The sequence below is a fragment of the Apus apus genome, chromosome 15 (genome assembly GCF_020740795.1).
Source record: "Apus apus isolate bApuApu2 chromosome 15, bApuApu2.pri.cur, whole genome shotgun sequence".
NCBI lineage: Eukaryota > Metazoa > Chordata > Aves > Apodiformes > Apodidae > Apus > Apus apus.
This window is the reverse complement of record NC_067296.1, coordinates 7,482,528-7,509,372: the sequence shown is the minus strand read 5'-3', so window position 1 is coordinate 7,509,372 and position 26,845 is coordinate 7,482,528. Positions and strand designations below refer to the sequence as shown.

Genomic DNA, 26,845 nt, shown 5'->3' with positions numbered 1-26,845 from the left:
TGAAAGCAATGCCTTGGAGATGACACCGAGGAAATGCCGGGAGAGCTGGAGAAAACCTTAGCCACTGCAGGAGGGGGGTGCCAACACTGTCCCTGAAGCACCCCAAATTCAGAGGAGGCTGGGATAGTACAAGGCATTGGGAATATTTGTGCATTTGGGCATGGCTTCATTAGGAAAATTGTACCTGGGATATCCCAGAGCACCTGTGTGTCCCCCCCAGGCTGTGGGTACTCGGGGGACAGCCTCATCTGCACATGCAGACAGGCTCTGTGGTGACAGTAAAATGTGTCACCTCTGCTGCCACAGCAGGTCACTGTCCCGGAGGCTGAGCTCACTGAGATGCCTGGTGCTTCAGTCATCCCCAGGGAGGCTCAGGGGCTTGCCAAGAGCTGGAGGCTCTTGAGGTGTCAGAGCAGTCCCCCGTGCTGCTCTAAGGGACACAGCCAGGCTAAGGGTGTTCCAGCAGTCCTGTGAGCAAGCCCTGGTGCTTTCCCATGCAGAGCCAGAGAGACCTACTGCACCCCCAGCCACCCCGTGTGTTCCCCATCCTGCATCACTGCCCAGCTGCCCCTTCCCCAGCTCTTGGGCAGGAACTGACTCAACCTGCCTTTTTCTCCCCCACTCTGCAGATCCCCTCCTGTGAATGCCACTTACAGCTCACCTGCAGCCAACAGCATGGGGGAAACAGGAGAGCCAAATTCAGCACCCCCACCCAGCCCAGTCCCTCCCCACTGCTACATATACACCCTAAGCACCCACAAAACCCTATTATAAATTAACCATTTTATTGAATATCAATAAACTGTATATAATTATATAAAAAGTTTCATCAGTACAAAATTGTAGCACAAAAATATAAATACCAGTGTACCTTTGAAATGTAAACATCCTCTTTGTAATGATTCCATGAAAACAATGTCCAAAGAAAGATGCATTCAGGAGGCACCTGTCAACACCCATAAATAGGGCTTTTGGCACACACCTGTCGATGGGCAGCCTTGGGACAGGCCACCATTGTATCGGCTGACAAGTGCCTGCTATTAGTCACAGTTCTCTTGAAAAGCAGTTGTTAAGAGTCATATTAACAGGTGCTTGAGTGCATAGCTCTCTGTAAACAGGGTTCGTGTTTGAAATGGCTACCCATGCCTTTTATGGACACTGTTAATCTCGCAGGCATTGCAAATTGTCATTGTGCTGGGGAGAAGCAGCTGCTTCACAACTACTGGGATACTGTATTATTGCATAGTTACACCTTCTACAGGCGGCATATATACATTTGGGGCAGGGGGGTAACATTTTGTCCTTCATTAAGAAAATATTGGTTCTTAGAAGTTACCAAGTGGTTATGGAAGAAACAAAACACAAAGAAACAAACAAAATCAAAACACAGCCGCCCCCCCCCCCAGCTACATGGTCGCAATGTTTGATACCGGTGGTGGGGTCAGGGTGCTGGTCCAACCCTGCAAGGTGCTGAGTGCCCCTGGCAAGCAGGGGCAACCTGCTGTGCCCCCCGAGTTTCACACTCGCTTTGTAACCCACGCTTTGCACCGGAGTCCGATCCTGCACCCTCAAACGCCAGGATGGGAGAAGCATCAGGCCTTCACATTGCAGAGAAGGCACCAAGCCAGGAGTGTGAGCAAGTCTCCAGCGCCAGAGGAACTGCAGCCAGCCCGGCGCACACTGCGATGGCGACGGAGGAAACTAACTCCTACAGAAACTAGTTATAAGATAGGTATTTGCGTGGTGAGAGGCCTGGGGGAGCAGAGTCCTCAGCGAGAGCCAGAGCAGCCCGTCTCCTCGTGCTTGTGGAGCAGAGACATACGGGAGAAAGTCCGGGAGCAGGTTTTGCATTGGTACTTCTTTACATCTGAATGGGTCTGCAGGTGGGCGCGGAGATTAGAGCGGTCAGCAAAGGCCCGGTTGCAGTGTGTACAGGAAAAGGGCTTTTCACCTATGGGACAAAGAGAAACGTTCCCAATTAACCAGTGCATCAACACAGGGGGAATATCAAAGAAGGAGCCATTCATTAGCCAAAGTTTGTGAAGAGCACAGCGAAAAGAAGTGCTGGTTGTTATTGTTCAGAGGGAAAGCCAGGCGAGGTATGTACAGCATTCACTTGGGAAAGCCACGGACTTGGGAATTTCCTACTCCCAGAAAAGCCTCTCCTAGGCACCAAGGAAAATTAATGCTGGAAACATCTGCAAGCAGCAAGGCGGTTGCACATACAAACGCAGACGCGATATTCGTCTCCTGCCTGGAGCAAAGCAAACCGTTTGCAGAGAGGCAGGAAAGCCAAGCACTATGTGTTAATTATATCATAGCAGGCAGCGGCTGAAAGGCGCCAGCGCCAGGGTGAGTATAGCTATTTCCTCCGCCGATCCCCGCGCTCCCCCTTCTCCCACCCGGCTCACATTGAAAAGCCTGGCCAGGCGAGTTCCTCCCAGAAAGACTCTTTTGGAGGAAACAAATGCGTATGCTCAATTTGGAAAGCACAATTAAGTCTTCCCGGCTTCCTCCAGCCCTCATCTTTAGTACGTTAAGAGGGTGTGAAATCAGTGCCAAGTAACAATTACACTATCCCCGCAGCCCCACAAAGGATGCTCAGGAGATGCATTGTAGGGGTGGCCGGGGTGGGCTGCAGCTGCGGCCCCCGGACCGCGCCAACAGGTGCAGGGGGTGGTCGGTCCCGTGGCCCCGCACCTGCCCGCAGGCCTCGCCCGGCCCTGCTGGGGTGCACCTCGGCATGGGGGTGCTTTGGAGCAGGTTCATGGCTGCTGCACGGAGCAGAGGCCACAGTGGTGGGCAGCGGGGTCGGTGTCCTGCCCACCTGCACTTGGTGTGGGCAGGGGATGCTTGGGGCATGGCAGTGCAGAGGGAGGGGGTGCTCCATCAGTGTCCTAGCCCCAGTTTATGGCACTGAGCTAAAGCGTGGGCCATCACACCACGGCCGATGGGCTGGCAGGCACGGCATGAACAGCAGCAGCACAGATTTACGAGCTGAGCCTTGACCCTGCGCTCAGTTCCAGCCGAGAGGATATTTAAAGGACATTTTAGAGAGATGTGCCAAGGGGGTTTGGGAAGCCCTTATCTTCCCAGATAACACTCAGCCCACCGATTTGCTGAGGGCCGCAGAGCTGGGAAGCGGGAGGCGATAAGGGAGAGGGGCAAGCGCCAGTATTACCGGTGTGTGTCCGGATGTGGCCCTGCAGCAGCCAGGGCCGGGAGAAGGCCTTGCCGCACATCTTGCAGACACAGGGCAGTGTGTGGCTCCGGATGTGCATCTTGAGAGCCCCCAGGCTCACGTATTCCTTCTCGCAGTACTTGCAGCTGAAGGATTTCCTGGCCTGGGCGTCGCAGTGCAATTGCTTGTGCTTGGAGAGCCCGGCGAAGGTGGAGTAAGCCTTGGCACACTGGGCGCAGCGGAAGCGCTCGGCGGCGGCGGGGGCCGAGGCTGGGCTGGGGGGCCCCGAGCTCTTGCCTTCATCCTCCTCGCTGGAGAGGGCGGTCAGGTCCAGGGCAGGAGCCGCTCCGCCCGCCGCCTCACTGCCCGGGCCGCCCGGGAAGAGGCTGGAGAGAAGCCCCGCGTCCCACACCAGTGGCGGATAGTAAGCACCGGGGCCGAGCACTTCGGGCGGGGGGATGACGGGCAGCGGGCACGTCTCGTACAGCAGCGGGGCAGCCAGCACTGCGGGAGGCGGCAGCACTCAGAGGGGGCCCGATGCTCCCCGTGGCAACGGGGGCGAGGGAGCCCCGACCCACCCCCGCTGGGGTTCTGCACTCAGGGCACAGTCCACCCCCGGGGAGCTCCGCACCACCCCCAGGGCAATGGGACCCGACCCCAGGCCATCCCGTGGGAGCTCCGCGCCCCAAGCCGGAGCGGCAAAAGAACCTTAACCCACCCCAGGGCAAAAGAAACCGCACCCCAGGTGTGCTCTGCGCTCATGTCCGTCCTGCAGCGAGGGATGGGGCGAAGAGGACCCTGCAGAGCTCCCCGCCCACCCGTGTCCGCCCCATGGTGCCCGCGGCACCTCCGCCCACCCCGAGGTACCACATCCCGGGACATGGGGACCCCGTACCCCATCCACCCGAGATGCACGAAGTAGAAAAAAAAAAAAAATCTACCCTCGTACCCAGGCAAAAAGTCACCCACCCGCTCCCGTGCGGAGACATGAGGAGATCCCGCACTGGAGCACCCCGTCCCGCCGCGCCCCGTCCACGCACCGGCCTGACTCTCCAGCTCGCTGTAGTTGGGCTTCTTGCTAGCCGAGAAGTGCTTCTTCACCAGGAAGGAGCGCGGCATCGTGCTGCCCTGGCGCTGCCGCCCGCTGCGGGACCGCCGCGCTGCCGCGCCCGCTCATATGGGCCCGGGGCTGGGGGGGGCGGGAAGGGCGGAGTGGGGCCGCCCCCGGGCCCCGGAGCCAATGGGCCGGGCGGGGCGGGAGCCCGGCAGGTGCTGGCCCCGCCGCCGGGGGTCGGGCAGAGCCCCCGGGATCGCCCCGGGGGTCCGCAGCGGCGGGGCAGCCGCGCTGCCTGCCCGGGGGCCGGCGTGGAAACCACTGCCGCTCGTGATGATGATGAAGAAGCCATTTCTGGCTTCTCTCCGGAGTGTTTCCACGCGCCGCGCTCCCCGTCTCTCTGTGCCGGTGCTCCAGAGGGAAGCAGATCAAGGAGCCATGCGGCAGACCCGAGGCCTCTGTGTCCCGGCCGGGGAGACCTATGGCAGCGGGGCTGGAGAAAGCGGGGAGGGTGATGCTCGGGGCCCCCACGTCTGGCTGTCCCTACCCCTGCCCCACCGCTGGGGACTGCGGTGCAGACTGGGACACAGTCCGGCACTTTCTGTCTCCCCCCGCCCTAGACAGGGGCCAGGAGCACCTGCCCGGACATGCTTCTCCCTTCTCCTGGGCAGGTTTCAGGCAGCACAGCCTCCCCTAGCAAGCTGCCCCCTGGTTTTCTTCCCTCCTGCTTTCCGCTGACTCCTTCCCCAGAGGCATGGCAGTGTGGGTAAAACAGCCCCAGGGAGGCACACGATCTCTTCGGCTTTCCACTCTATAGGGGACACATCCCCTTAGGAAGGTGCCCAAGCCTTGCTAGCAGGCGCCGAGGCAGAGCCAGAGCAGTGTCCCCAGCCTGGCAGTTAAAAGCCCAGACTGGGCTCATGGTCACACGTGGGGATTTCTCCCTGGAAGGGCTCAGGGCACGAATCCAGCCACCTGCTGAGGGAGCTGCGCTCAGCTCCAGGCCAAGACAGCTGCTGGTGGCGGGCAGCTTTATGAAGGGGAGGAACAGGACCTGCTGGGAATGCTTCCTTGCTCCTGGCCAACGTCTGGCTGGGCCACTCGTGACTTGCCCGTCACACATGCCCCGCCAGCCCCCTCTGACCACACGTTACTGTTTAGCCGCAACCCGCATGAAATGCAGAAGTGGGAGCAAAGCTTTCCACTGGCACGGCTGCAGAGCAGGGGCTGAGCTCACTGTCAGTCTTTCCTCAGGGCAGGAACAGCTTGGAAGGCTTGTCCTTCCAGCCACAGGCAGTCCTGCCCAGACGAGACGCGTTTGCAAACTCTTCCCCTGCAGCCACGTGCTCTGGAGCTGGATCCGTTTCTGTGGCTCCTTTGCTGCAGAACAGCCCGTGGCTTTCAGCAGGTGTTTCTCTGCACAACTCAACCCTGGAACAGCCTGAAGTTCAGGGGAAAATCTGTCCCCGAAGGCTTTGGGTGATTCCAATCACCGAGGCCAGGTCCCCCCCGTTCCTCACGGGGGTCCGGGGGTCCAGCCCGCCCCCGTGCAGGGGCAGCAGCCGGGGGCTGCCGCAGGTGCCTCCCCCGGCACCTCCCCGGCGCCCCCCGCGCTCCTCCACCTGCCGCGGATGTGGTTACACTGGGGACACTTGTACGAGGAACCCAACTCTGTGGTTTTCTTTCAAGAAGCAAAGCCTGCTCCTCTGTTCTTTCTGAAATGTTGATAATCAGATCTGTTCCAACCACTGCGTGTGGAAAAAAAATAGTAATTGCGTGTGCTAGAGGAAAAATCGAGATCAAGGGAGAGTGACCTGACCTGCCTGTGCCCATGAGCCAGCAAGCTATGGGACAGGGCAGGATTGCTCCTCAGTGATTCATGGGCTGGAAATGGCAGTGGTTTCTCTGCCATCCCACTCTGCACCAGGCTCACCCCCCAGCACTGGGCTCTGGCAGCTGCTGAACCCCAGGGTGGCCAGAGCAGCCCTGCCACCAGCCCATGGCACAGCTCCAGCCCAGAACCACATGGACTGGCCCAAGAAGCTCAGAGGCCAACCAGTTCCAGAGCAGCAAACTGCTGCAAATCCTTCTTTTTACCTTCTTTGGCCCCACAGTTATATGAAGCATCTCAAATATCCTCCTGCTAAAGAAGACTGTGGTGGAGCAAAGGGAACTTCTGGCCATGAAGTATGGGGATGACTTGTGCACCCTCACTGCAAGGAGGGAGCAGCTCCGTGAAACCCACCGCCGGCCTCCAAGCTCGGGGGAAGAGGACAGAGTAGCACAGGGCTGGGAAGTACGAGCCCTGTTCTCTCCAAAATGCAAGACCTCCCTCTGCTGTCGGCGCAGGCCGAGCCGGTCTCTGCTTCAGCAGCGTCCGGGGGTTGGTTCCCCCTAGGCGCAGGATATGGAAGAGAACTTCTTTGCATGGGGATACTAAACCAGCTCCCAAAATCTCTGCTTCATCATTTTTCTTAAAGCACAGCGTCTGAGTCAAAAACAAATGTGAGTTGGACTAGAAGAGAGTTGCTTTTGAAGAATGAAGCATAGACCAAAGCAACTGTGACAGGAAGCTCTGTGTTATAAAAAAAAACCCAACAAATAAAAAGCCACCCCCAAACCAAGCAAAAGTCTCATTGTCTTTTTTAGTATATTTAAAAGAAAGAAAAGTTTTAGGTCTGTGAGGACATCCCTCATCTGCTTTGCCATGACTTAATACAGCCTTGGTATTGTGTGAGAGATTGATCCTTCTTATGCTGGTCTTGCCTGTGACCATCCATACAGCTGGCCAGAGGCCTGAGAGCAAATTTGCTGTGTCTTTGTCAATCAGGTGACACCCAGAATGTACCATTAATGCTTTATTATAGACGGAATCCTTTACAAGATCTCATCTCCCCAGTGTAAGGAGACCTGGGGATTTACTGCTGCAATGCCTTTGTCTTAGGCAATTCACGTCGACAACAATTTATCAGACCGATCTGGTCTTTGACCAGAGACAGATTAATTTAAAAAACAAGTTCCACTACAAGCTTGTCTCCTCCCATTCTGTCCCTCTCCCTCTTCACTGATCGTCCTCCTTAGGCTGACTCCTTGTGCCAGACACCGGGAATTTCACAGGTCCGAGGAGGCCCGATTGCATCATTGCCAACAATGGGCAGTTGGGATTTGCTGCGGCCGCAGGATCAGCTGCTGATGAGGTGAGAGCAGCTCTGGCAGAGCACCTCACCCTTCTGCAGTAACACTCCACTGGATTTAGAAGCCCAGATGACCTCACTCTATAATAAGCCCTTTTTTCATCACGAGTTCCTGCACACAATGAGGTGAATCAAGGCCTTTGAACACACTCACCTCACAACAGAATGTCTTTTAAAATCAACCAGCAAATATCACTAAAGACATATGACACTGTGTGCAACACGTTTGGATTTGTGAAGATGATGGAGTCAGCGGCATAGAAACACAAAGCCCTTCAGCAGCTGGAGTTAAATGGCAATCCATGGCTGGGTTTATCTCTGAGCAGTTCTTTGGATGCTCCCAGTGCTGTGAATTCTGCCGTCACCAAGCGAGCAGGTGCCAGGACGTGGCTTCTTACTCATACACTAAAGTAATCAAAGCTGAACGAGCATGCATTTTACAGCCAATATTCTTGGTCTGCACCTTCTGTGAAGTAATTACCAAGTCATACATTGATTCAAATCAAAGTTGTATAATCAGATAATAGGACTGCACAGACACGGTACAATCAAGCAATTTCTGACCCATCACTGCCACAAGTCAGCCTTTACATCCTAACTTGGAGCTACCTAAACTGAGGGCAACACAAGGATGTAAACACCACAAACATGACAGCCAGAGGAGTTAAGGCTATGGGAGCTCTGAGGATTTTCCACAGAAAAGCCCTGCTGAACAGTCACAAGCACACAATTCAACAAGAAAGTCCTGGTGGCATTTGTTTCCAGCACTCAGAGGAGTACTCAGACAGGACTGCACCTGCAGTGTTCTGGCCTGCTCTAGCAGACCTTGCTCTGAGCTTGATCCAAACCATTTCTCAGAACCTGCACAGTCTACTGTTTGAAAGATGATAAAGTTGCAGCTAATCAGTACAAGATATGTACTGGAAGCCAAAAGCTGAAGTCTCTGCACTTCTCAGTCTCTGCTGTGCTCCCTGCAGCATTACACAGCTGGCAAGAAGTGTTTTTAGGGAGGTGCTGAACCAAAAGGAAGGGACCACGGGGAAGAAATAACAAGAGTTGACACAAAGATAGGATTTTACAAATAGAGGTCATTTAATTTATAACTTGTCTTCAAAAGTCAAAAACATGACAAAGTAGTTGCTTGGAAGCTTCTAACTGCTCCTTAAACATTTTGTGGGAACTGCATGGAAGTGCACTTAGAATAGTAGCAGAAATCTAGATTCTGGTCAGCAGGCATCACCAAACCACGTTCTAGGCCAGAACCCAGCAGTTCTTGTCCAACCACTGATACATTGGAATCTCTTTGCACATCAAGCATTAAAATAACCGACCCTAAAACCAGTACTTTTTTTCCACAGTACCATGAGATTTCTTTTCCCCTCTCAAGGCTCCCAGTCACTAAGCAGAGCCTTCAGGATGAGCCTCTAAGAGCCCACATCAGGCTGGGGAGAACATACTAAAGCCAAGTTGAACTTAAATGTGTTAGAGGTCTGGCTGGACACAATGTTTAATGAAGAGGTTTTAGAAGGGGTTGTAAGGGTAAGGCTATGCTGCACTCTGCAGAGTGCAATAATACTAAATTTACTGACCAAATATATTAATTAGCACTCAATTATGTGGTGGTGCAGGTCCACTGCTCCAACTAAACATGCTTAAATTAGACCTGACATCAACACTAACATAATTTACAAGTTGTGGTCAGGTGTCTTAGATCTCAACATCTTGACTGTGAAGTTAATGAAAATGTTGAACTAAAAAGGAATCTCTCTAGTGAAAGTGTAGACTTGAATATAGAGTATCCATTCACCACCTACTGGAATTGCCATCCTGCTTTCTGGGTTACATTTTACTCTTTGCTTGAAAGCTATACCTGCATACTATACACACTCTATTATATGGAAAACAACCTAAGTACAGCTTCACTTAGCAACATTTAAATGAAGGACAGGAGTTCAAAATCTGTAATGCAGAAAGGTAGTGCTATGCAGCTGCTATGAATTATTAGTAAGTTTTGCTACCAGCTTGCCTTGAGAGTTGGAAAATCAAGGAATATATACAAAAATTGTAGTTTAAATAGAAAGCAGAGGTATTGGAAAAAAAAAAACAAAAACCTGAAATCCCCTATCAGCATAAGGCTTAAAATCACTCGCAAACAAGTTTCAAAAACACCTATTTAATCATAAAGCCTGCAAATATTTGCTAAGATAGTTAAAAAATGGTGCATTTTAACTAAGACCAACACTGAAGTTTATTTTCCTGGGTAGAAATTATGAAAGAAAGTAATAATCATGCATAGAAGTAAAATATTTTGAACTAGTTGCTTACACAGGTGCAAAGACTTGCTAAGAAAGTTGTAGTTTGAAGACTCACACTGGAGACTTTTTCCATATAGTTGAGAGGCTGCATTTAAGAATTTAACCACTGGGAAACATGATGAAATCACAGACATCATAGGTCACTTTAAATGAGAGCTGGTCTGACAATTACAGTTAGCACCTAGAGGTCTCACTAAAGGAAAACAGAGCTACAAATACACCCCCTACTATCATTGAAGATATGTAAATGAAATGGGGAAGAGATACTAACTAGTTTAGGCCACTCCATTTGGAATATTTTGGGTTTTAATCTGCCAGATTAACCCAGTTGCAAAGGAAACCAAGAAACAGGCCTAGGTAAAGGGAAACAGATTTGTCTCCTCCATGCTCACCTACAATTAAGTTGTGTCTAGCAAAAAAATTAGGCTGACAGGGTTGAGTGGCACAGAGCACATTAACAAAAGACTGAGTGGTACAGAAATATCAAACCAGGATTTGAAACTGAGATAGGGATTAAAAAGTCTTCCATATTTCTGGATGCCTGAGCTCATCTTGGGACGTACAGGGAGAAGTGCAAGGATGCTGGGCGTTCCCCCCTCATGGAAGCTTGGTTTTACAGTTAATCTTCTAGTTGGCTCATTTATCCCGCAAAGAACGAATCAAAACCTGTGCCATCATATCATCTTCATCAGCATCATAATCCTATGGACAAAGGGTACAGAAATTCTTTTACTGCTGGTTAACACAACACCAAACAAGAACAGAAAGACACCCATCTCTTCCTTTGACTTGCTAATAATCCAATTTCACCATCTGCATGATGAGATTTCACAGTGGTGGCCATGCCAAGAAGCTGGGTTTTAAAGAGTCACCAGGTTGTATCCCAGGGGTGAGGAAACACGTACCACAAAAGTGTCATACGAAAAGCGATGTCGCCTTTGAAGGTGCTCCATGAAGTTGGCACTCCTGTAATTTGGATCTCCCCATGGCATTGAGGCACAAATTGGGCAAACCTTCCAGGAAAACCCAAAAAAAACCCAATTAATCCCCAATGTGCTTGAACATTTACAGGAGGAAGGGCAGGAAAGAGACAGCATGGAAGGCTGAAGTTGAGGTTCATGACAATCACTATTCTATATGCAAAGTGATGTCAAGTAGTTTGCTGGGACATTCAATTCCAAAACCTCAGATAAATTTAATAATAATAATAATAATAATAATAATAATAATAATAATAATAATAATAATAATAATAATAATAATAATAATAATAATAATAATAATAATAATAATAATAATAATAATAATAATTTTAATTCTGCTGAAAACAGCAGAGGGAAAAATGAAATGCCCGACTTGTTTTTGAAATCGTATCTTATTAATTTTGTTGCTTAATTATCATGCTTAATTAACTTTGAATGTCTGCCATTTTTCAAATCTAAAAGGAGGATGTGACCTAGCTGCAACTGGAAGAGGGGCCAGCCACCTCCAGAGATCATCACCAACATCCAAATGATGCAAAAGTTAAATGCATGAACAGCATACCCACATTTCACTTTAACAGGAGAAATTATAAATACGTACTTAACTTCAAGAGTCTCTAATTCATTGTTTCAAAGGGATTTAAGACTAGACTTCATTGCAACTCTTGCACCAAGACTTTTTATTACCACTTGTTTTGCATCCATGCTGTGCAATGTTTTGCAGTGTTCAACTAGTCCTTCTTGATCAAAGTTTTTCTCGCTGCAATACGGACACGGAAAGGTAAAACGATTTGGGAAGTTCCTGGTAGGGGGAAAGAAAAAGAGGTTATTTATCATGGTAAGAAAGTGAAAAGTAAAAGCTTTAGGATTCAATACTCAAAAGTTGTCTCACCAGCTTTTAAGAATAGAAATAGTTTAAAGCAATAGTCTTACTCTCTACAATTAAGATTAGCGAGTTTTAAGAACCAGCTTTTTAATACCCAAAAATAGCTTAGGGAACTCCTAGTGTCATCCATATTTACACAGAGTAAGAGCTCTTTTACAAATGTTATAAATGCCATTTGGCATCTTGTTTTGTTTTTTAAATGCACAGGGTACCACCCAGTATGCTACCCTGCAGATGAGTGCACTGCAGTCAATTCCAACTGCCCCTCATAGAAGTTATTACAATCAAGAGACAGAAAGATAAAGTTTGTATTTTAAAAACAGCTATTGAGTACCACAATCTTTAAGATGTCTAGTGCATGGACTATGCAGGAAGCAGAACAGCTTGCCTGTGCACAGGATAAAGGCTTAGTTTTTAACAATGTGAAAGGATTAAAACAATTAATGCCCTGTCCTGGTTTTTGGCTGGGATAGAGCCAATTTTCTTCTTAGTAGCTAGAACAGCACTGTGTTTTGGATTTAGCATGGGATTTGGTATGAGAAGAATGTTGATAATACACTGATGTTTTCAGATGTTGCTTAGAAATCAAGGACTTTCCAACTTCCCCTGCTCTGCTAGTGTGTGGGTAAACAAGGGAGGGGGAGCACAGCCAGAGCAACAGATCCAAACAGGCCAGTGGGATATTCCATATCATGCAATGTCATGATCAGAGTATAGATGAGGGGTGGCCAGGGAGCTCTTTCTCTCTCTTCTGGTTTAGGAGTTTCTCTCCTTTGGGATCACTAGCCAGGGACTGGCTGGGCATTGGTCAGTGGGTGGTGAGCAGCTGCACTCTGCATTGCTTGTTTGTACACTCTATTATTCTTTTATTTCAATTATTAAATTGTTTTAATCTCAACCCCAGAGCCTCTTCAACTTCCTAATTCTCTCCCCCACTCCCCAGGGCAGAAGGGGGGAGCCTGATGGGTTAAAAGCACAACACACCCGAACTAAGCAATGCAGCAGAGTCTGCTTCTACTGCAAAATTCTAGTGTGCATCAAGCCCCATCATGCAGTTAAGTTTTTTAAAGATCAAAGAACTCTTCTCAGAAGAATCAAAATTGAGATTTCATGATGATTGATCAGAAACAGCCCAGTTTTTGTAACAAAAAACAGACAAGTATTTCCAGAGAAGAGCCAGTTACCTGCTGTTGTGAAGTGGTTCTTTAGTTACAGCTTTTACACCTTCCATGATATAATTCTGGTACTTGGAACAGGAAGCTGCGTGGCTGCGCATCTTTGAGAGGTACATCTGTGGAGGCAACAATTGCAGAGCAGGGTGAATTTTAACTATTTGCAGTTACTGCTACACTTTTAAGCAGAACTAGTAAGCATGTAATAACAAGGAGCTTTCTGGAGGCAGTGTTAAAGCAGGAAAACCCAAACACTTCAGCTGGCAAGGTGGAAAGATTCAAGATTATAGATTAGTTGACCTGTAACTTTGCTGCCAGTAATATTTTACAAACACAACACTGCTCAGGACAGGCTCACTCTTCTTAATGTATACTGTAATAGAACATCTATAAAGCCAGTTTACCTGGTCACTGAGGAGAAGAGACAGTGTACAGAAAATAACCTGTCTTTTAGCATAGAACTTGGTGTAGATTGATTGCTAGTTGTTCAATCCCATTAATGAAAGTTCAAATTTACATTTAGGAAATATGCAATTCAAGGCACTACAGTTTCCTGTCAGCTGGAATGAAAACAGATGAAGACACTACCCAGAAATAAGAAGTGAAATGATCTGTTACCTTCACCTTAGTGTGTCCAATTCCTTTTCTTACTGTTTTACCATCTGCTAAGGTATTTTCTTAGACATTCAATTATCACTAAGAAGTCCAACTTTACAAAGACAGGAAGGCTGCCCTACAAGTATTCAACGTGCAGGACATTAACTAACATAAGGTCTATGGAATACACCACCTCTAGAAGACAACTTTAGTAATTATTTCAAAAATGTGAAGAAATCTCTGTTTAAGGGCCAAAGAGACCACTGCCTAAAACCCACATCCATTATTACAACATTCCTCCCACAGACACACAGAAGGAACTTCAGAAGCAATATTTTACTCTGCTTTTAAAATCAGTATCTTTCATCTGAAATTCACTTCCTGAAGAGGTAACAATAAAAAAAACATGGATAGAAAATCAACATTTGGGTGCTGCACATATAAAACCCCTTTAGCACTTATCAGAACAAGCACTTTGACCCAATTCTGCAGAAAGCTGAAGAGCAAGGGCTTTATTTCCCTCTAAGCAGGCACACTTCATGCACTTAAAATTTACCAAACACTTCCATACTTTTTTATTGCAGCCATTGCAAGTGGTTTCTGTCATTTCGATTTGCTTTTCCAAGTCCAGAGCTCTGGTGCCCGGTGACAAGGTGCGGCGGCAGACCCCGCACACTGGCTTTTTAGGCTTGAGACACTCCTGCAGGCATGGGGTGCAAAAGCTGGAGTGGGAGAAAAACCGGAGGTGGTGAGAACAGCCGCCCTAGACACGCAGCATAACTGTGCAGAGCCCTCCTTTCAGCCCTGAGCGACAACAGCCTCAGGAAGCGTCTGACCCGGCAGCAGCCTGGTGACATCTGTGCACGAAGGGAGGTGCGGGTCAGTGGCTCGTTACGCTCAGTGCTATTAAGTTTCTGGGCAGTGCTCTGCTCCTCGGCTTAGGAAGCCGAAAGTGAAAGAGGTATTATCTTTTTTTTTCCCAGCTGGTGGCTTCTTCGCTTTCAGAGGAAGCCCAGACTGCCCGTGAGACACCGCCGAAGAGCAGCAGGGGCCGCAGAGCCCCCTGCCCGCACCCCAGCACGGTGACCCGACTCACCCCAGCCCGCCCCGCTCCCCAGGGAGCGAAAGGGAAGAGCTGAGGGCAGCCGGGCCGCGTCTCCCCCCTCGGGCCTCACGGCTCCCAGCCGAGGACGGAACCCGCGGGCCCAGCTCCCAGGGCTGAGGGCCCCAAACCGCCGCCGCCTCAGCCCCGCACGCCGCGCCGCGCCGCCGGCAGCCGCTCACACGTGTCCGCAGGGGACGCGCACCGGGCTCTCGTACACCTCCAGGCAGACGGGGCAGGTGAAGCGGGACAGCGGGTCGAGCCGCCGCTCCGGGGAGCGGGAGGAGCCGCCGCCGGCCGCCGCCATCTTCCCCCGCCGCGCCCACAGCCAATCGCGGGGCCGCCCGTGCGCAGGCGCGGCCACGCCCCCCTCAGCGAGGCCCCGCCCCCGGGGCGTGGCGCACAGGAGGGGGCGTGGCCGGGGGCGTGGCCAAGACGCCGTCCCGCGGGCTGCGGGGCCGGTGCGGGCGGTTGCGGCGCTCGGGCTGCGGGACGGGCTGGCGGGGACGTTTGGCGCCTCCCGCCTGACGTGCGAGGGGCGAGAGCGGCTGCCCGCCCTCACCCCGGGCCGACACTGCCGGTCCTGCGTCTTCTCCCCACCGGCCTCTCCCTCAGCCCCGTGTCCCCCGCGGGGGTTCCCCGCTGCGGAGGCAGCCCCGGCGGGACCGTGCGGAGGAGGCTGCCCCGTGACGTCCCGCGGCGGAAGTGTTCCCAACGGCAGGAGGCGGTGCCCCGCTTCCCCACCATCCGCTTCCGGGGCGCCGCTGTCAGCCGCCCCCTCCCGCCGGCAGCCCCGCACCGGTACCGGGAGGCCGAGCGCTGCGGGCGGGCGCGCCCCGCCACCGGTAGAGAGGAACGGCCGCTACCGGGACGTCGTGGGAGTGTGCGAGGGGTCCGCATCCGGGTCACGGGGCGCTTCCGGCCGAGCAGCGGCGGGTCCCGGGCGCGGAGCGGTGAGGGCCGGGCCCGCGGGTGGGCTGGGGGTGGGCTCGGTCCGCCCGGGCTGCGGGGCCCGCGGGGCAGCGCTGGCGGCCGCGGGGAGCGGGGGCTGCGGCCCTTCAGTGGCTGGAGCAGCCCGGGCTGGGCAGGGGGGCCCGGGGGGCGGTGCGGCCGGTGTCCCGGGCCTGCCCGGCCCGGCCCTGCCCCGCGCGGGCCGGCAGCGCAACAAGTGCCCCCGTCAGAGCCAGGGAGCGGAACGGGCGGGCGGGAACGTGTGTGGTGTTTCCTCCTCCCCCGGTGTCTTGTGGCGTGAAATTCCTCGGCGGGGCCGTGTGCTGCTGCGCTCCGGGGTAGCCGCTGTGCTGGGGTCGGTTTGTGTTGGCGCGCTGGCCTCCCGGGGCGGCTGTGCCTGCTGCCCTGTGTGGCTGCCCTGCCCGGCAGCCCCGGCAGCCCGCGGGGTTGGTCCCCTGGGTGCAGATTTTAGAACTTGAGATAGAAACATTTTCTTGTCTCACCAGCAAAAAACAGGCTCAAACAGAACTTATTTGCAAGTCTCCGTGAAATCTTGAGGGTTTCAGTCAATAATTTGCAGCCAAATGGCTTTGTTACCTTATCTGTCTTGCCAGCCAGCGTGTTTCTTAAAACTATATTTATCTGTGCCTGCTCACGTGCTGAGGTTTCTATCGTGCTTGTAACCATGGTGGTTGGCAGTTGGGAGCCTGCCTGGCACAGGTTGGGCTGCCTGGACAGGGATGTTGAGCTTGGAGAAGCTCTGCCTGAGGAGCAGCAGTGCTGGTGTTGGTTTGGCCTGGTTTGCCTTTCAGCTGTGTGAACTCCAGCCTGGGTACAAACCACAAGTCAAAATCGGAGCTGTTGGTGTCTTTTGAGTGTCACAGCCTGAAGGACTTTAACTGGGGACTTTCCTAATCCTGACATCTTGTCTATGCGTGGCCAGGTGCTTTTGTTTAGTAGTTAATAACAGCAGAGGTAGGAGAGCTGTAATGCTTAATCCAGCTCCTTGTCAGCACAGGATCATTCCTTGTCTTGGGGGTGTATGACTGATGTGCCAGACAAAGGTCTTCCTCTGAAAGTCTTTTGTGGAACAGTTCTTGCTCAGAACAGACTCTCTGTTGTCTTTCTCCACAGACTTCATCTTGCACAACTTAAGGAGGAGAGATCTGGGGAGGGAGAAGGTTTTACTCCTGTCCCTTATGCTCAGATGTTAATTTAGAACTCCACATTTCCTGTGATTCACAGCTTGTCTCTTGACACCAGTGCCATTTCTGCTTGTGGAGAGACTCAGAGCAGTGTGTGCCTTTGAGCAGACACTGAGCTGCTCCTTAACTTTTCCCACATGGTGTTGTCATTAAGTGCAGCCTTTCATCAAGTAATATTAACTGCTAGGCTGTTGATGGATTGTTTGTTTTCCTGGCCTCTTGGTTGTTGGTTTGTGATCGGTTTCCCCTCCCCCTTCCATGTATTTTTTTTATTATGGCTCCTTTCATTCAGTTAATTTTTTTCATTTTAACAGGAGTGTGTGGGGGCATTGATCAGTATTCTAGCAGCTGCAATGAATATTGGGTGGAAAGTCTTTTCTGAAGTGCTGTTTCAGACTGACTAATTGAAGCAGAGCATTGATTTCCCCCACCTCCTCTCCCTCTGGTTTACCACTGGGAAGTCCATAAGGGCTAGATTGTGTTTTCATTTAAAAGACAAAGCCTGTGGTCTGCTTTTTGATCACAGGTTCCTCAGGCAGTCGAGGTGGAGTCAGTTGGCCTGTTAGTGACCATGGCTTTGGTGAAGCAGCATTAGCAAGCTTCTTTTGTTGCCAGCTTTTTTTGTGCAGTATGTGAGCTCAGTGAGGTGAAAATGTAGATTAGTATATACACAAAAGTAACTATCCCTGCAAACAAAAATGTATGCCATGTAGAAACAGAATGATTTTGCTCTGTTCTAATAAAGCAGCTAAAAATGGCAGGTGTAGCTTTTTGCTGAGAAGATTACAGTCTTCTTTGCAGCTGCCAGCACTCAGCTGAAACTTTTCAGGATTCAGGAGCGTATGCAGGATGGCTGCAGAACTCTCCCTGCATAAGGATGGCCTGGCTGTGCCTGCAGGTGGAATGTGAGTGGCAGTTGGAAGCCTAGGAAATGTTAGAAATAGAAAGGCAAAGTTAATTAATCGGCCCAGTCTCGGGGCAGCCCTGTGCCACTAGAGAGAAAAACATAAATAGCTCAACTCCCAAGCTGAGCAAAATGAAACTTCTTTGAGGGATTTTAAAGTTTTTTTCATCTTTACGTCACTGCACAGGGTAAAATAACCTCCAAAAACCAGTGAGTGATTAATGTTTGTATCAGTTGTTTGAACTGAAAGAGCAAAATAGAACGCAGAGAAGAGACCTTAAGAACTCATGCTTCTCTTTTCAGTTTCTCACTGAGTTACTTTTGCCTTGGTTGCCTTAGCCAAGGAGCCCTTAGTCTGGGCTTGAGCCTACACCAGCTTTATTGTATCCAACTCCCAGTGCCTTGCTCAGTGTAGGTTTGTTGTGCTGTTCTAGGCAGATAACTGGAAGAGGGGCAGGGAATCACAGTGGAAAGCAGGACACCAGCATTTCTGTAGACTTATGCTTTTTCAGAAACACAAAGATGCTGCTCTGGGTGCTGCTCTGTGAACCATTTTATAGAATCCTGTGAAGCAGATAGATGCTGTGGACATCTGGGATTGATGCAACTGTGATGACTTGTCTTTTTTTTCAATTTTTATTCCAGAAGAGTTGCCATTACTGAAGATTCTTACTGCCAGATAATCAACCTCCTGCCGAATAACCATGAGAGAGACGAGGTAGCTGCCCAAGAGTGAGATAAAAACTGATTTCAATGGATACAAAATATAAAGACGATTTATTTAGGAAGTATGTACAGTTCCATGAATGCAAACTGAATGCCTCAGACAACAAGCAGCGTCCTATCAACGATGAGTACTTGCGGGTGGCAGCAGCAGCCTTACTTTGCCTTCCCAAAATTGATCCCTTTTATAGATTCCGGTTGATAAAATTTTACGAGATGGCTGAAAACTCACTGAGATCTGTGAAATCCTCAAGTTTACATTCTCTCCATAACGCATTCAACATGCTTGAGACAGTTGGAATTAACCTCTTTCTTTACCCCTGGAAAAAGGAGTTCAAAAACATTAAGGTAAGACATTTTATTTCTGGTCATAGTGAGGACGTGATTTGGTTTTCTTTCTTTTAACGTATTTCATGCATTTCTTCTGAAGACTTCTTCCCACCCCATTAGCATGATGTATGTATTGGTCTGAGTGTTGTTGGTAAACAGAAGCCATAGGAAAGCTTCTGTGTAAGATAAGTGAAGTTAGTGCTGGTGAGAGTATCCTGAGAGCAGAAGTACAAGTACTATCTGCATTTATAATGTAATAGTAAAATGGAACAAGAAATTATTTAAGGTTTTTCTTTAGCCTACCCTGCTACTGGGTCTTAACTTCAACTTGGAGATGCTCTCACTAAGGTGAGTGGTCAAATTGTTTTTAAGCCCACTCAATGTTTTTTTGTGTTTTTTTTTTTGTCTTGCAACACTGATTAATGGAGCACAAGTGCTAGCAACCAATGCATGCTTTCAAGTGGGCGTTTGGCTGAGGTTCTCACAAGTTATGTGATAATGATGGTAAAGGAACTTCTCTGAAAAAATTGTTTCTAGAATATCTTTTATCTGTTTGTCAATTATTAGTTCATGAAGTACTGGTTTTAATGTGCTTTCAAATTATTTACCTATGTCAGGATTTCAGAGGGAGAAGTAGGAACTTGTATATTGTTTGGCTTGGGTGCTGGAAGGCAGATGGAGTCAGTTCTGTTTTATCTTTTACATGTTCTTATGTGCTTGTTCAAAACTGCTGCAGCATTTCAGTAGTGAATATTGCAGGTGACTTACAAGAACAGTTTTGCGGCTTGAAATCTGGATAAAAACAGTGCTGGTAGAGATTTCTAAAGTAATTTGCAGGTTGTGTGCACTAGTGTTGGATATTTTTGGTGTGGTGTGGTTTTTTGTGTGTTTTTGTTTTTTTTTTTTCCTTAAAAATACACTATTTCACTAAATAGCAGAGAATTTGAACATTATTAGAACATTATTTGAACATTATTAGAGTTCCCAAAGGGGACAGTACCTTTCTTCAAGATCTCTCCATAAGTCATCTTCATCATTCCACTTAAGTTCTGGCCTTTGGAATGTTGGCTGATCCATCGAGGATCTCTCTTGATGCACTGCAGATACTCACCCCAGTTGTGCACTGTGGACCCAGTACCTGTTCTGTACAGGGACAGGATGGGCAGGCTGCTCTTGCCTGCAATCCAAACCAGTTTGAGCATTTCAGCCTCAATATCAAACCAGTTTGAGGATATTTCAACTCACACAAACTTATGTCTTTGTTTTTGAGGGGTTTTTTAGTGGAATTTTTTGACCTAATATATAATTAAATAAAACAAACATTTGAAATCACATAGGAATAGTGCACAGAAAAGCACACACCTCCAGTGTATTTAAAGCTGAATTAAAGAGGACTGGTACTCCAGCAGTAATTCCAAGTTCCTGATATCTCCAGCTAACCCTTGTCCAGGGGCACTACAGGAATGAAGTCTTTGCTTTTTTACCTTTCATGGGAGACTTGCTTGTAAATGCAAACATGTCTGGTATGCATACAAGTTCATGTTAGTGTATAGCATAGTGATTTAAATCAATAGGAAGGACATGATGCTAATCAGGATTTCAATTTGAATAAAAACTCTCCTACTCTGAATTTGCCTCAATGTGGAATCTCCATCTGCTGAACAGGAGGGATGTAGACATGGAGTTCATCTTGCCATGGGAGTTGCATGTGTTCACTGTCATTATTATTCTACTTAATTGTAAAGTATCTGTCACTGAATTATCTGGACATCTAGTCCACTGCTGAATTTGTAACCTAGTTTTCCTTTTATTTCCCCCCCACCTCCCCTCAGACCTACACTGGACCTTTTGTTTATTATGTAAAGTCTGCTCTAACTGAAGATGATGTCAGGCAGATTTTGAACTACATGGGCTATGTCCAAGAACTGGGAACAATGTATAAGCTCAAAGAGCAGGTTGATGCCATTCACGTGAAAATGGTTTCATTTGAACTCTTTTTGGCCAAAGTGGAATGTGAGCAGCTTCTTGAAATTCACTTGCAAGTGAAGGATAAAGGTTATTCAGAGATTGATGTAATAAATGAACGAAAAAATAGCAGTGAAGATGTTAGAGGCTGCTCAGAAGCCATGAAACGACGTGCAGAGTGCAAAGAAAACTTGAACACTTCCATGGCGCGAATGGTGCTCCAGAAATCGGCAAGTGAACGGGCCTCTAAAGATTATTTCAAGCCAAAGGTGAGCAAGCCTTCTAAATCAGTGGACACATATGATAATTACTGGGAAAGTAAGAAACCGCCTTTGATGAGCTCACTGAGTCTCAGGAAGGAACCGATTTTAGTTGATGCAGAAGACGACATTAAAGATGAAATTATCCGTCCGTCTCCCTCCCTTCTGACCACGTCAAGCTCCCCACACGGGTGTTCAGATGAGTTCTTGCCAACTTCATCTCACCACAATGGTATGCTAAGAACAAATGTCCCTTACAGCTCCTACTTTTCTGCTCAAGAGGACTTAGATTTATATACTGACCCCGATTCTAGAAGTATGTTGAATTTTAAAAGACAGGAAGCTGTTAAGCCTGATGTATGGGTGTTGAAAAGTGATGCCAACCCTGTTTACCACAAGCGCACCCACCTAGCCAAAGAGACAGCTTCCCTCAAGTGCCAGAACTGCGGCGTACCTTGTGGCACTTCTGTTTGCCAAAAATGTGACAGTCTGTTCAACTCCAGGCAGGACTACCCAGCGGTGAAACAGAGCACCTATTCTATCAAACCACTTCCAAGTGATGGCCTGTCTCCTGCGTCTGCTTTAAGGGAGAAATCTCAGTACACTTCACAGACTCAGAGTCAAGAGAGAGCTGCTCAATTCAGTTCAAAATCCAAACCTTCTGGCTCCTCACGCTGCGGCTTTTGTAACCGGTCTGGAGCTGCAAACACCTGCACGTTTTGCTCAAAGGTCTCCTGTGACACTTGCCTCAATGCTTACTATTATGATCCCTGCTGTAGGAAAAGTGAGCTTCACAGATTCATGCCTAACAACCAGTTAAACTACAAATCGTCCCAGCTGTCCCATGTCGTTTATAGATAGACTTCATTAGTCTGTTTTGGAGGGGAAGGAAAGGGGGAGGGGAAAGGGCTATCCTAACTAATTACTGACTTCACTGATGATAAAATACACTGACCTCTTGCAAAAACAACGTGTCCAAAAAATTTGGAACCATCGTTCAGTGATCAGGTGCCAGTTCTTGGTTTTTGTGGCTTCACAGACGCTGCAGATACATTAGATTTCATGCTGCTATAATTTAGGTAACTCCTAAATGATCATTACTTTTCATCTTAATAGGGGAGAAGAGAGCACATTTTTCTTTAAAACTTGGCAGCTGTTGTATTTAAAAAAATTACATCACACCTTTCTATTACCTTGCAGTCATCTCCTTGCCCAAGTACGACCATGCAAGGCTTGAAAAGAAAATCTAAAAATTAAGGTTCTCATTTGCTAGGGGTGATGAAGCCACTGCTGGCTTTTTATCAAGTATGATTTTAAAATGTGCACGAAAGATGTGAATAGCTTGTTTTGCCAGCAAGGACTATTTTTTGAAGTGTGTCTGCATTTCTTGATCTCCAAAATGCAAACACCACAGCATCTCTTCCTTTCATCTTTGTTTCTTCCTTCTCCCCTTTTCTCCTGATTGTCACATGCTTATATAATCTGAATCTGGACAATACGTGCTTTATTTTCTGGTATTGCCAATATCATCCTACTGTTTTTTACTATATGGTATTTTAAAGAGGTGAACCTGTATCCATGTCACTTAAATTATGCCTACAGTGTTGTCCTTCCAGATGAGTACTAATTTTCCTTTCTGTTGCACATGTATTAAGTACTGTTCTTTGTACTGTAAATAGGTAATTTGGAAACAGTTTATTTTTAATAAATATTTAATATGTTTAGTTCTTAAAAGTGGTAAAATCATTATAACTATTAAGTCTCTCTGGGTTATTTGTTCAGGTGACTTTTTGTTTTTCTTTGTACTGTATTTCATAGCTTACTATAGTCACTGTGGCAGACTGATGTTCTTGGCTCTGATCAGTTTTTGGTTTTTAATCTGTTTTTTTTTTTTTCTCTGATAAGGCTACCACTAGTCTCAGTGGAGTCTTGTCTAAGAATTGTATAATTTTGGTTCTCAGTGCACGCTTTTGCTCTGTGTTTATGGAAATTGTGAGTATAAGTGTTCTGCTTGCCTCCAAATTCACTGTGAAGTCTGTAGTTTAGCCCAGCAAGTAAAGCACTGGCCTGATTAAAAATCAGGGCTCATTTGTGACTCCTGTTGAAGTAAGCCCATCAGTTATGGATGTGAGTCAGATAATAATATTTATCTGTATTACTGTAGCACATAGAAGCCCTGAGAACCAGGACCCCATTGTGCTCAGCTCTGTACAGTTTGACCCCCAAACAACACCTGGTTATGAATAGGCTTTAGTTTTTTATTAAAAACCCCACAAGAATCCTTCTAACTTCCTTATTCCAACTAGCTAGTTAGGACAAAGTATCAGGCAACCTAATCTGATGTGCAGAATTAAATGTGTCTAAAATATCTGTAAAGAACTCTAGCTGAGATGTAAACTATGTAGTCCACTTTGCACTAAAATGATCCACTTAGGGTTTTTTCAAACACTGTTAGAGTCTAGGCTTCTAAACTTAAATGTCCATTGATCCCTGCGTGACAGAAACATGCATGAATGATCATTTGTCTTACATTTTTGGGGTGGGGGGAGGGACACTGAGGTAGGTAGAGGGGGAAAACTATATAGGCTAATGTTGTAAAATAGCTAAATCATTTTAGCCATAAATTGGTGTCAGAAGTGTTATGGAAATAAGATGAAACCCGAGTCTTACAGAGGCCTGAGAACAATGAGTTACTGTACAGTTTGCACTAAGAGAGCAAGGAAACGGTGCGTGTTCAGCAATCAGGGAAACTTCTGAATCAGGCAACTGAACAATGTTACAGGCAAGTATTGCCTTGCTGACCCTGAAGGTTGGGTGAATATGGCTTAGGTGAATGATTTTAAGGTTTTCAAAATCCTGTATGTTTCTTTTTATAAATATATATATATATATAAATATGACACAAATGTAGATACATTATGTATATAGTGAAGAATTTAAAAACAATTTTACTATTAAAATACAATCTAAGGGTGGTTTTAATTTCAGTGGTTATTTTATGTTCATCTTCTAAAGTGTCATGCCTGTTTGGCTGCTATACAGTGTATCTTCTAGTTCACTGGTTCAGTTTCCATATGGCTACTCACACTACAGTGAATAACTAAAACTGTGATGCCACGTAATTTTTACGGTGAACATAGCAGGGACTAGACTTGCTTTGAAAAGAAAAGTCCTGTGTATATATGTCATGAAATACTGTAGTAACAAAACTGTGTTGCATTGAAGTGGTACCATGCTCTATTTTTGTGTATCTTACTGTATGAGGTTGCTGTGATTGATACAGTAAAATATATACTAATTTAAAATGCAGGTGTTTTGCATCTGATTTGTTTAAATTAATCTATGTTTGGAAAGAATTTAAAAATAAAAAGGCCTTTAAGAAAAGGCTTAACTCTTTTCTTAAAGTTGAGTGCATGTAGCTGTCTGTTTTACAACTGTGTTTGCATGCAGAAATGAGTTGGTGCACAAGTTGGGGGCAAAATGGGCAAGAGGGTATGGATCATGAGCCTCAGCTTTATGAAGCTGGATGTGCTGCCTGCAGAATGCAGAGCTTTTTACAAAACGTTGATTTTCAAGTCTTAGCAGCATGAGTCAGTGTGTTCCATAAGAGCATGCAAGCCAATATGTCAGCAGTCTGCAGCAGGCAAACGTGGGGTGGAGAGCAGGTTCCATGTGCGGGGGGGAGCTGACCTACATTGATTGCCAGCCTTGACTCTCTGTGTCATACACACTTTCTCTAACTGCCTTCTTGATGTGAGCTGCATCTCACAGATGATGTGTTACACTACTGGTGTACTTTTTTTGGTACTTGAGTTAGGCCTTCTGGCTCCATTTTCATCCTGCTAGCTCTGGAACCAGGCTAATTTCTCAAGTTCCAAAGTAGATGATTTTTTGTTTGTTTGTTCTCTGTGTTAAAGCATGTCAGATGAATGCTTAGACACCTGAAGTGCCATTTCTACAACTCCTCTAATCTCACAATCTGTTGAGGTTACTGCAAGTATCAGGGCTGATGATAAAAATAGGGCTCAAGGTAACTAAAATACTCTTGCAGGAAATCTTACCTTACACCACTGTGCTACTTGTGCTGATGTATTTCTGGTGCATATAAAACAAGACTTGATGCTGCCTTGCTGTCTGGCATATCTGATTACAGACCTATATGTGTGTCTGCTGTGTCTTTTGCTCTCAGTAGAGATTTAAAGGTTCAATACTCTGAGTAGTTTAGATTTGACTGTTCAAACTGACTGCTGCTTAAATTTATTTTTCCTGGAAGATGATTGTGTTACAAGTGTTAGTACATGTTGCTAATAATGCTGTAGAGTCTTTTTAGGGGAAAAGATTCACCTTACTAGTATTTGTTTAGAGACAGGAGCTAATTTGAGCATTGTGATAATTGTTACGTTGCCAGAGTGACTGAGAGAAAAGCAGGAGGTGACTGCAAGTTAAGGTAACATGTTGATGTACCTGTTTTGGCTCTTAATTTAGTTACTTCTTTGAAATCAGTGGGAGTTAATTAGGCCTTTTAGCATGGCCGTTACTGTGGTATCTAAGCAGCAACGGAGTTGGGCTACAAATGTTCCTGAGTATTATTTGTGAAGTATGTTCCATGCTTCCTTCAGAAATCATGGGATGTGGTCGTGTTTGTCTAAAGATTCTAAGTGTGTTAATGTCTTAGAGCTCTTGTATAAAATTAAGTAGAATTTGACATTACAGTTATTTTAATTACCTTGTTTTTTCTGTAGTTGATCATATTCCCCTAGAAAATATTTTCTGTACCTTATCTTGCCAGTCTGAAAATGTAAGGGCAGGGAACCAGTCATTAAGTAGCTTTCTGGTTTTGTGCCCCTGCACCCCTGCTGTGAAGAACAAACTCCAAGGGCAGCCTTTTGCATCAAGCCACTCTATGAGAACTAACAGACTAGAGCATCAGATCTTCTTACACAGTGCCTAGAGGAAGGCAGAAGGTTAAAGTATCTGATATGGCAACAGCTCTTTTAACTTTAAAATCCTGCAGACATGCCACGTAATTGAAGCTCTTCCATCTGAGGAGAGGTGTAGGAGAGCCAGAGAGCAGCTGCTTTGTTTGACAGGCTTGCTGTAGAGATTTCAATGTGCTAATGTGGAAAGCAAGGCTGTTCCTTACAGCAGTTCCTTTTCTGCATTGAAAATATCTCTGCATATTTTGTATTGTGGAGTGGGTCCTTGGTACAGCCTGGGATCTAGAGTCAGAAAAGGCATTTGTAATGCCAGGCTGTCCTTGTAGGGCTGTGGGGATAATTGACCTGTGACCAGGAATTTATGGCACATGGCAGAGCACAAAGTGGAGCAATCCTTATCATTCCTTATTTTTCCCCTTTTGCACTGCTTTTGCTGCTTTCACAGTGTGAGACAGGATGTGGGAGCTCTGGCATTGCTAGGAGTTGTTTTTTGTGGGAAAAGTTCCTTTATTGCCCTGACCTCTGCAAAAGAACGGATCTCATCTCCTTAGGAGTCCCTGCAAACAGAGCAGACACTGCCTTGCTCACGGACAGTGGGATGCTGCCAGTTGGTTTCTGCCATATTTTAATGTAGAGTTGCTCCAAGCTTTTTTAAATGCAGGCAAAATGCTTTCTCCATCTGGGCCATGCTGCTGCAGATGCTCTCCTGGATACCTGGGTTTGCTCTTTCCTCACCCTGGGGAACAGCAGGGTCAGAGGCTGTGATTGCTGCTGGTCCACCACTACAACCAGCTGCCCCAAATCTTGATCCACTCCCAGCTGGCAGCAGAGAGTCTAGCTTTCCACTGCAGTAGCAGAGGCAAAGGGGCTGTAGAAATCTTCCTGACACCCATCAGCTTCCTCTGTTGCCTATGCTTAAAGCCAGGCACAGACTTCCACTGAATTTGGAAAGGCTTTGTGCAGGAAAGAGGTGGGCAGGTGGAAATGTTCCAGATAAAAATGAAACAACCTGCTCTGATTTTTATTTTTTTTTCTCCTTAGCATCAAGAAGAAATTTCTTTTCCAGCACTCAGAATCTGGGAGGCA

At 47.4% G+C, this 26,845-nt stretch overlaps 3 protein-coding genes across 4 annotated transcripts; 1 reads left to right on the top strand and 2 right to left on the bottom strand.

The window, feature by feature from the left end:
- Positions 1-768: 768 nt before the first annotated feature.
- On the bottom strand, positions 769-4,309 carry SNAI1 (snail family transcriptional repressor 1). The gene is made up of 3 exons (XM_051633010.1): positions 4,222-4,309; positions 3,182-3,685; positions 769-1,951 (listed from the first exon to the last, which is right to left on the bottom strand). The coding sequence occupies exons 1-3, from the start codon at positions 4,298-4,300 to the stop codon at positions 1,770-1,772; spliced, it is 765 nt and encodes a 254-aa protein (XP_051488970.1). The 5' UTR covers positions 4,301-4,309; the 3' UTR covers positions 769-1,769.
- A 4,188-nt stretch (positions 4,310-8,497) lies between these two features.
- On the bottom strand, positions 8,498-14,804 carry RNF114 (ring finger protein 114). The gene is made up of 6 exons (XM_051633256.1): positions 14,667-14,804; positions 13,954-14,104; positions 12,798-12,904; positions 11,415-11,529; positions 10,650-10,757; positions 8,498-10,446 (listed from the first exon to the last, which is right to left on the bottom strand). The coding sequence occupies exons 1-6, from the start codon at positions 14,789-14,791 to the stop codon at positions 10,381-10,383; spliced, it is 672 nt and encodes a 223-aa protein (XP_051489216.1). The 5' UTR covers positions 14,792-14,804; the 3' UTR covers positions 8,498-10,380.
- Positions 14,805-14,864: 60 nt separating this feature from the next.
- SPATA2 (spermatogenesis associated 2) lies at positions 14,865-24,226 on the top strand. Of its 2 annotated transcripts, none has more exons than XM_051633280.1 (3): positions 14,865-15,376; positions 18,190-18,615; positions 20,430-24,226. In XM_051633280.1, exons 2-3 carry the CDS (start codon positions 18,298-18,300, stop codon positions 21,681-21,683), a joined length of 1,572 nt encoding a protein of 523 aa, XP_051489240.1. In that variant the 5' UTR covers positions 14,865-15,376; positions 18,190-18,297; the 3' UTR covers positions 21,684-24,226. The 2 variants fall into 2 exon arrangements, with proteins under 2 accessions (XP_051489240.1, XP_051489239.1); XM_051633279.1 differs by having other exon boundaries at positions 14,865-15,437.
- Positions 24,227-26,845: the final 2,619 nt, after the last annotated feature.

Bases quoted from the DNA above. Each gene is read 5' to 3' on its own strand.
- SPATA2 (XM_051633280.1), top strand. From the start codon at position 18,298: ATGGATACAAAATATAAAGACGATTTATTTAGGAAGTATGTACAGTTC. The intron at 18,616-20,429 runs GTAAGACATTTT...ACCTCCCCTCAG, and splicing joins AGGAGTTCAAAAACATTAAG to ACCTACACTGGACCTTTTGT.
- RNF114 (XM_051633256.1), bottom strand. From the start codon at position 14,791: ATGGCGGCGGCCGGCGGCGGCTCCTCCCGCTCCCCGGAGCGGCGGCTC. The intron at 14,105-14,666 runs GTGAGCGGCTGC...CTCCCACTCCAG, and splicing joins CGCGTCCCCTGCGGACACGT to CTTTTGCACCCCATGCCTGC. The intron at 12,905-13,953 runs GTATGGAAGTGT...TTGCCTCCACAG, and splicing joins GCAATGGCTGCAATAAAAAA to ATGTACCTCTCAAAGATGCG.
- SNAI1 (XM_051633010.1), bottom strand. From the start codon at position 4,300: ATGCCGCGCTCCTTCCTGGTGAAGAAGCACTTCTCGGCTAGCAAGAAG. The intron at 3,686-4,221 runs GTGCGTGGACGG...CGCCTCCCGCAG, and splicing joins CGAGCTGGAGAGTCAGGCCG to TGCTGGCTGCCCCGCTGCTG. The intron at 1,952-3,181 runs GTAATACTGGCG...TTTGTCCCATAG, and splicing joins CCACATCCGGACACACACCG to GTGAAAAGCCCTTTTCCTGT.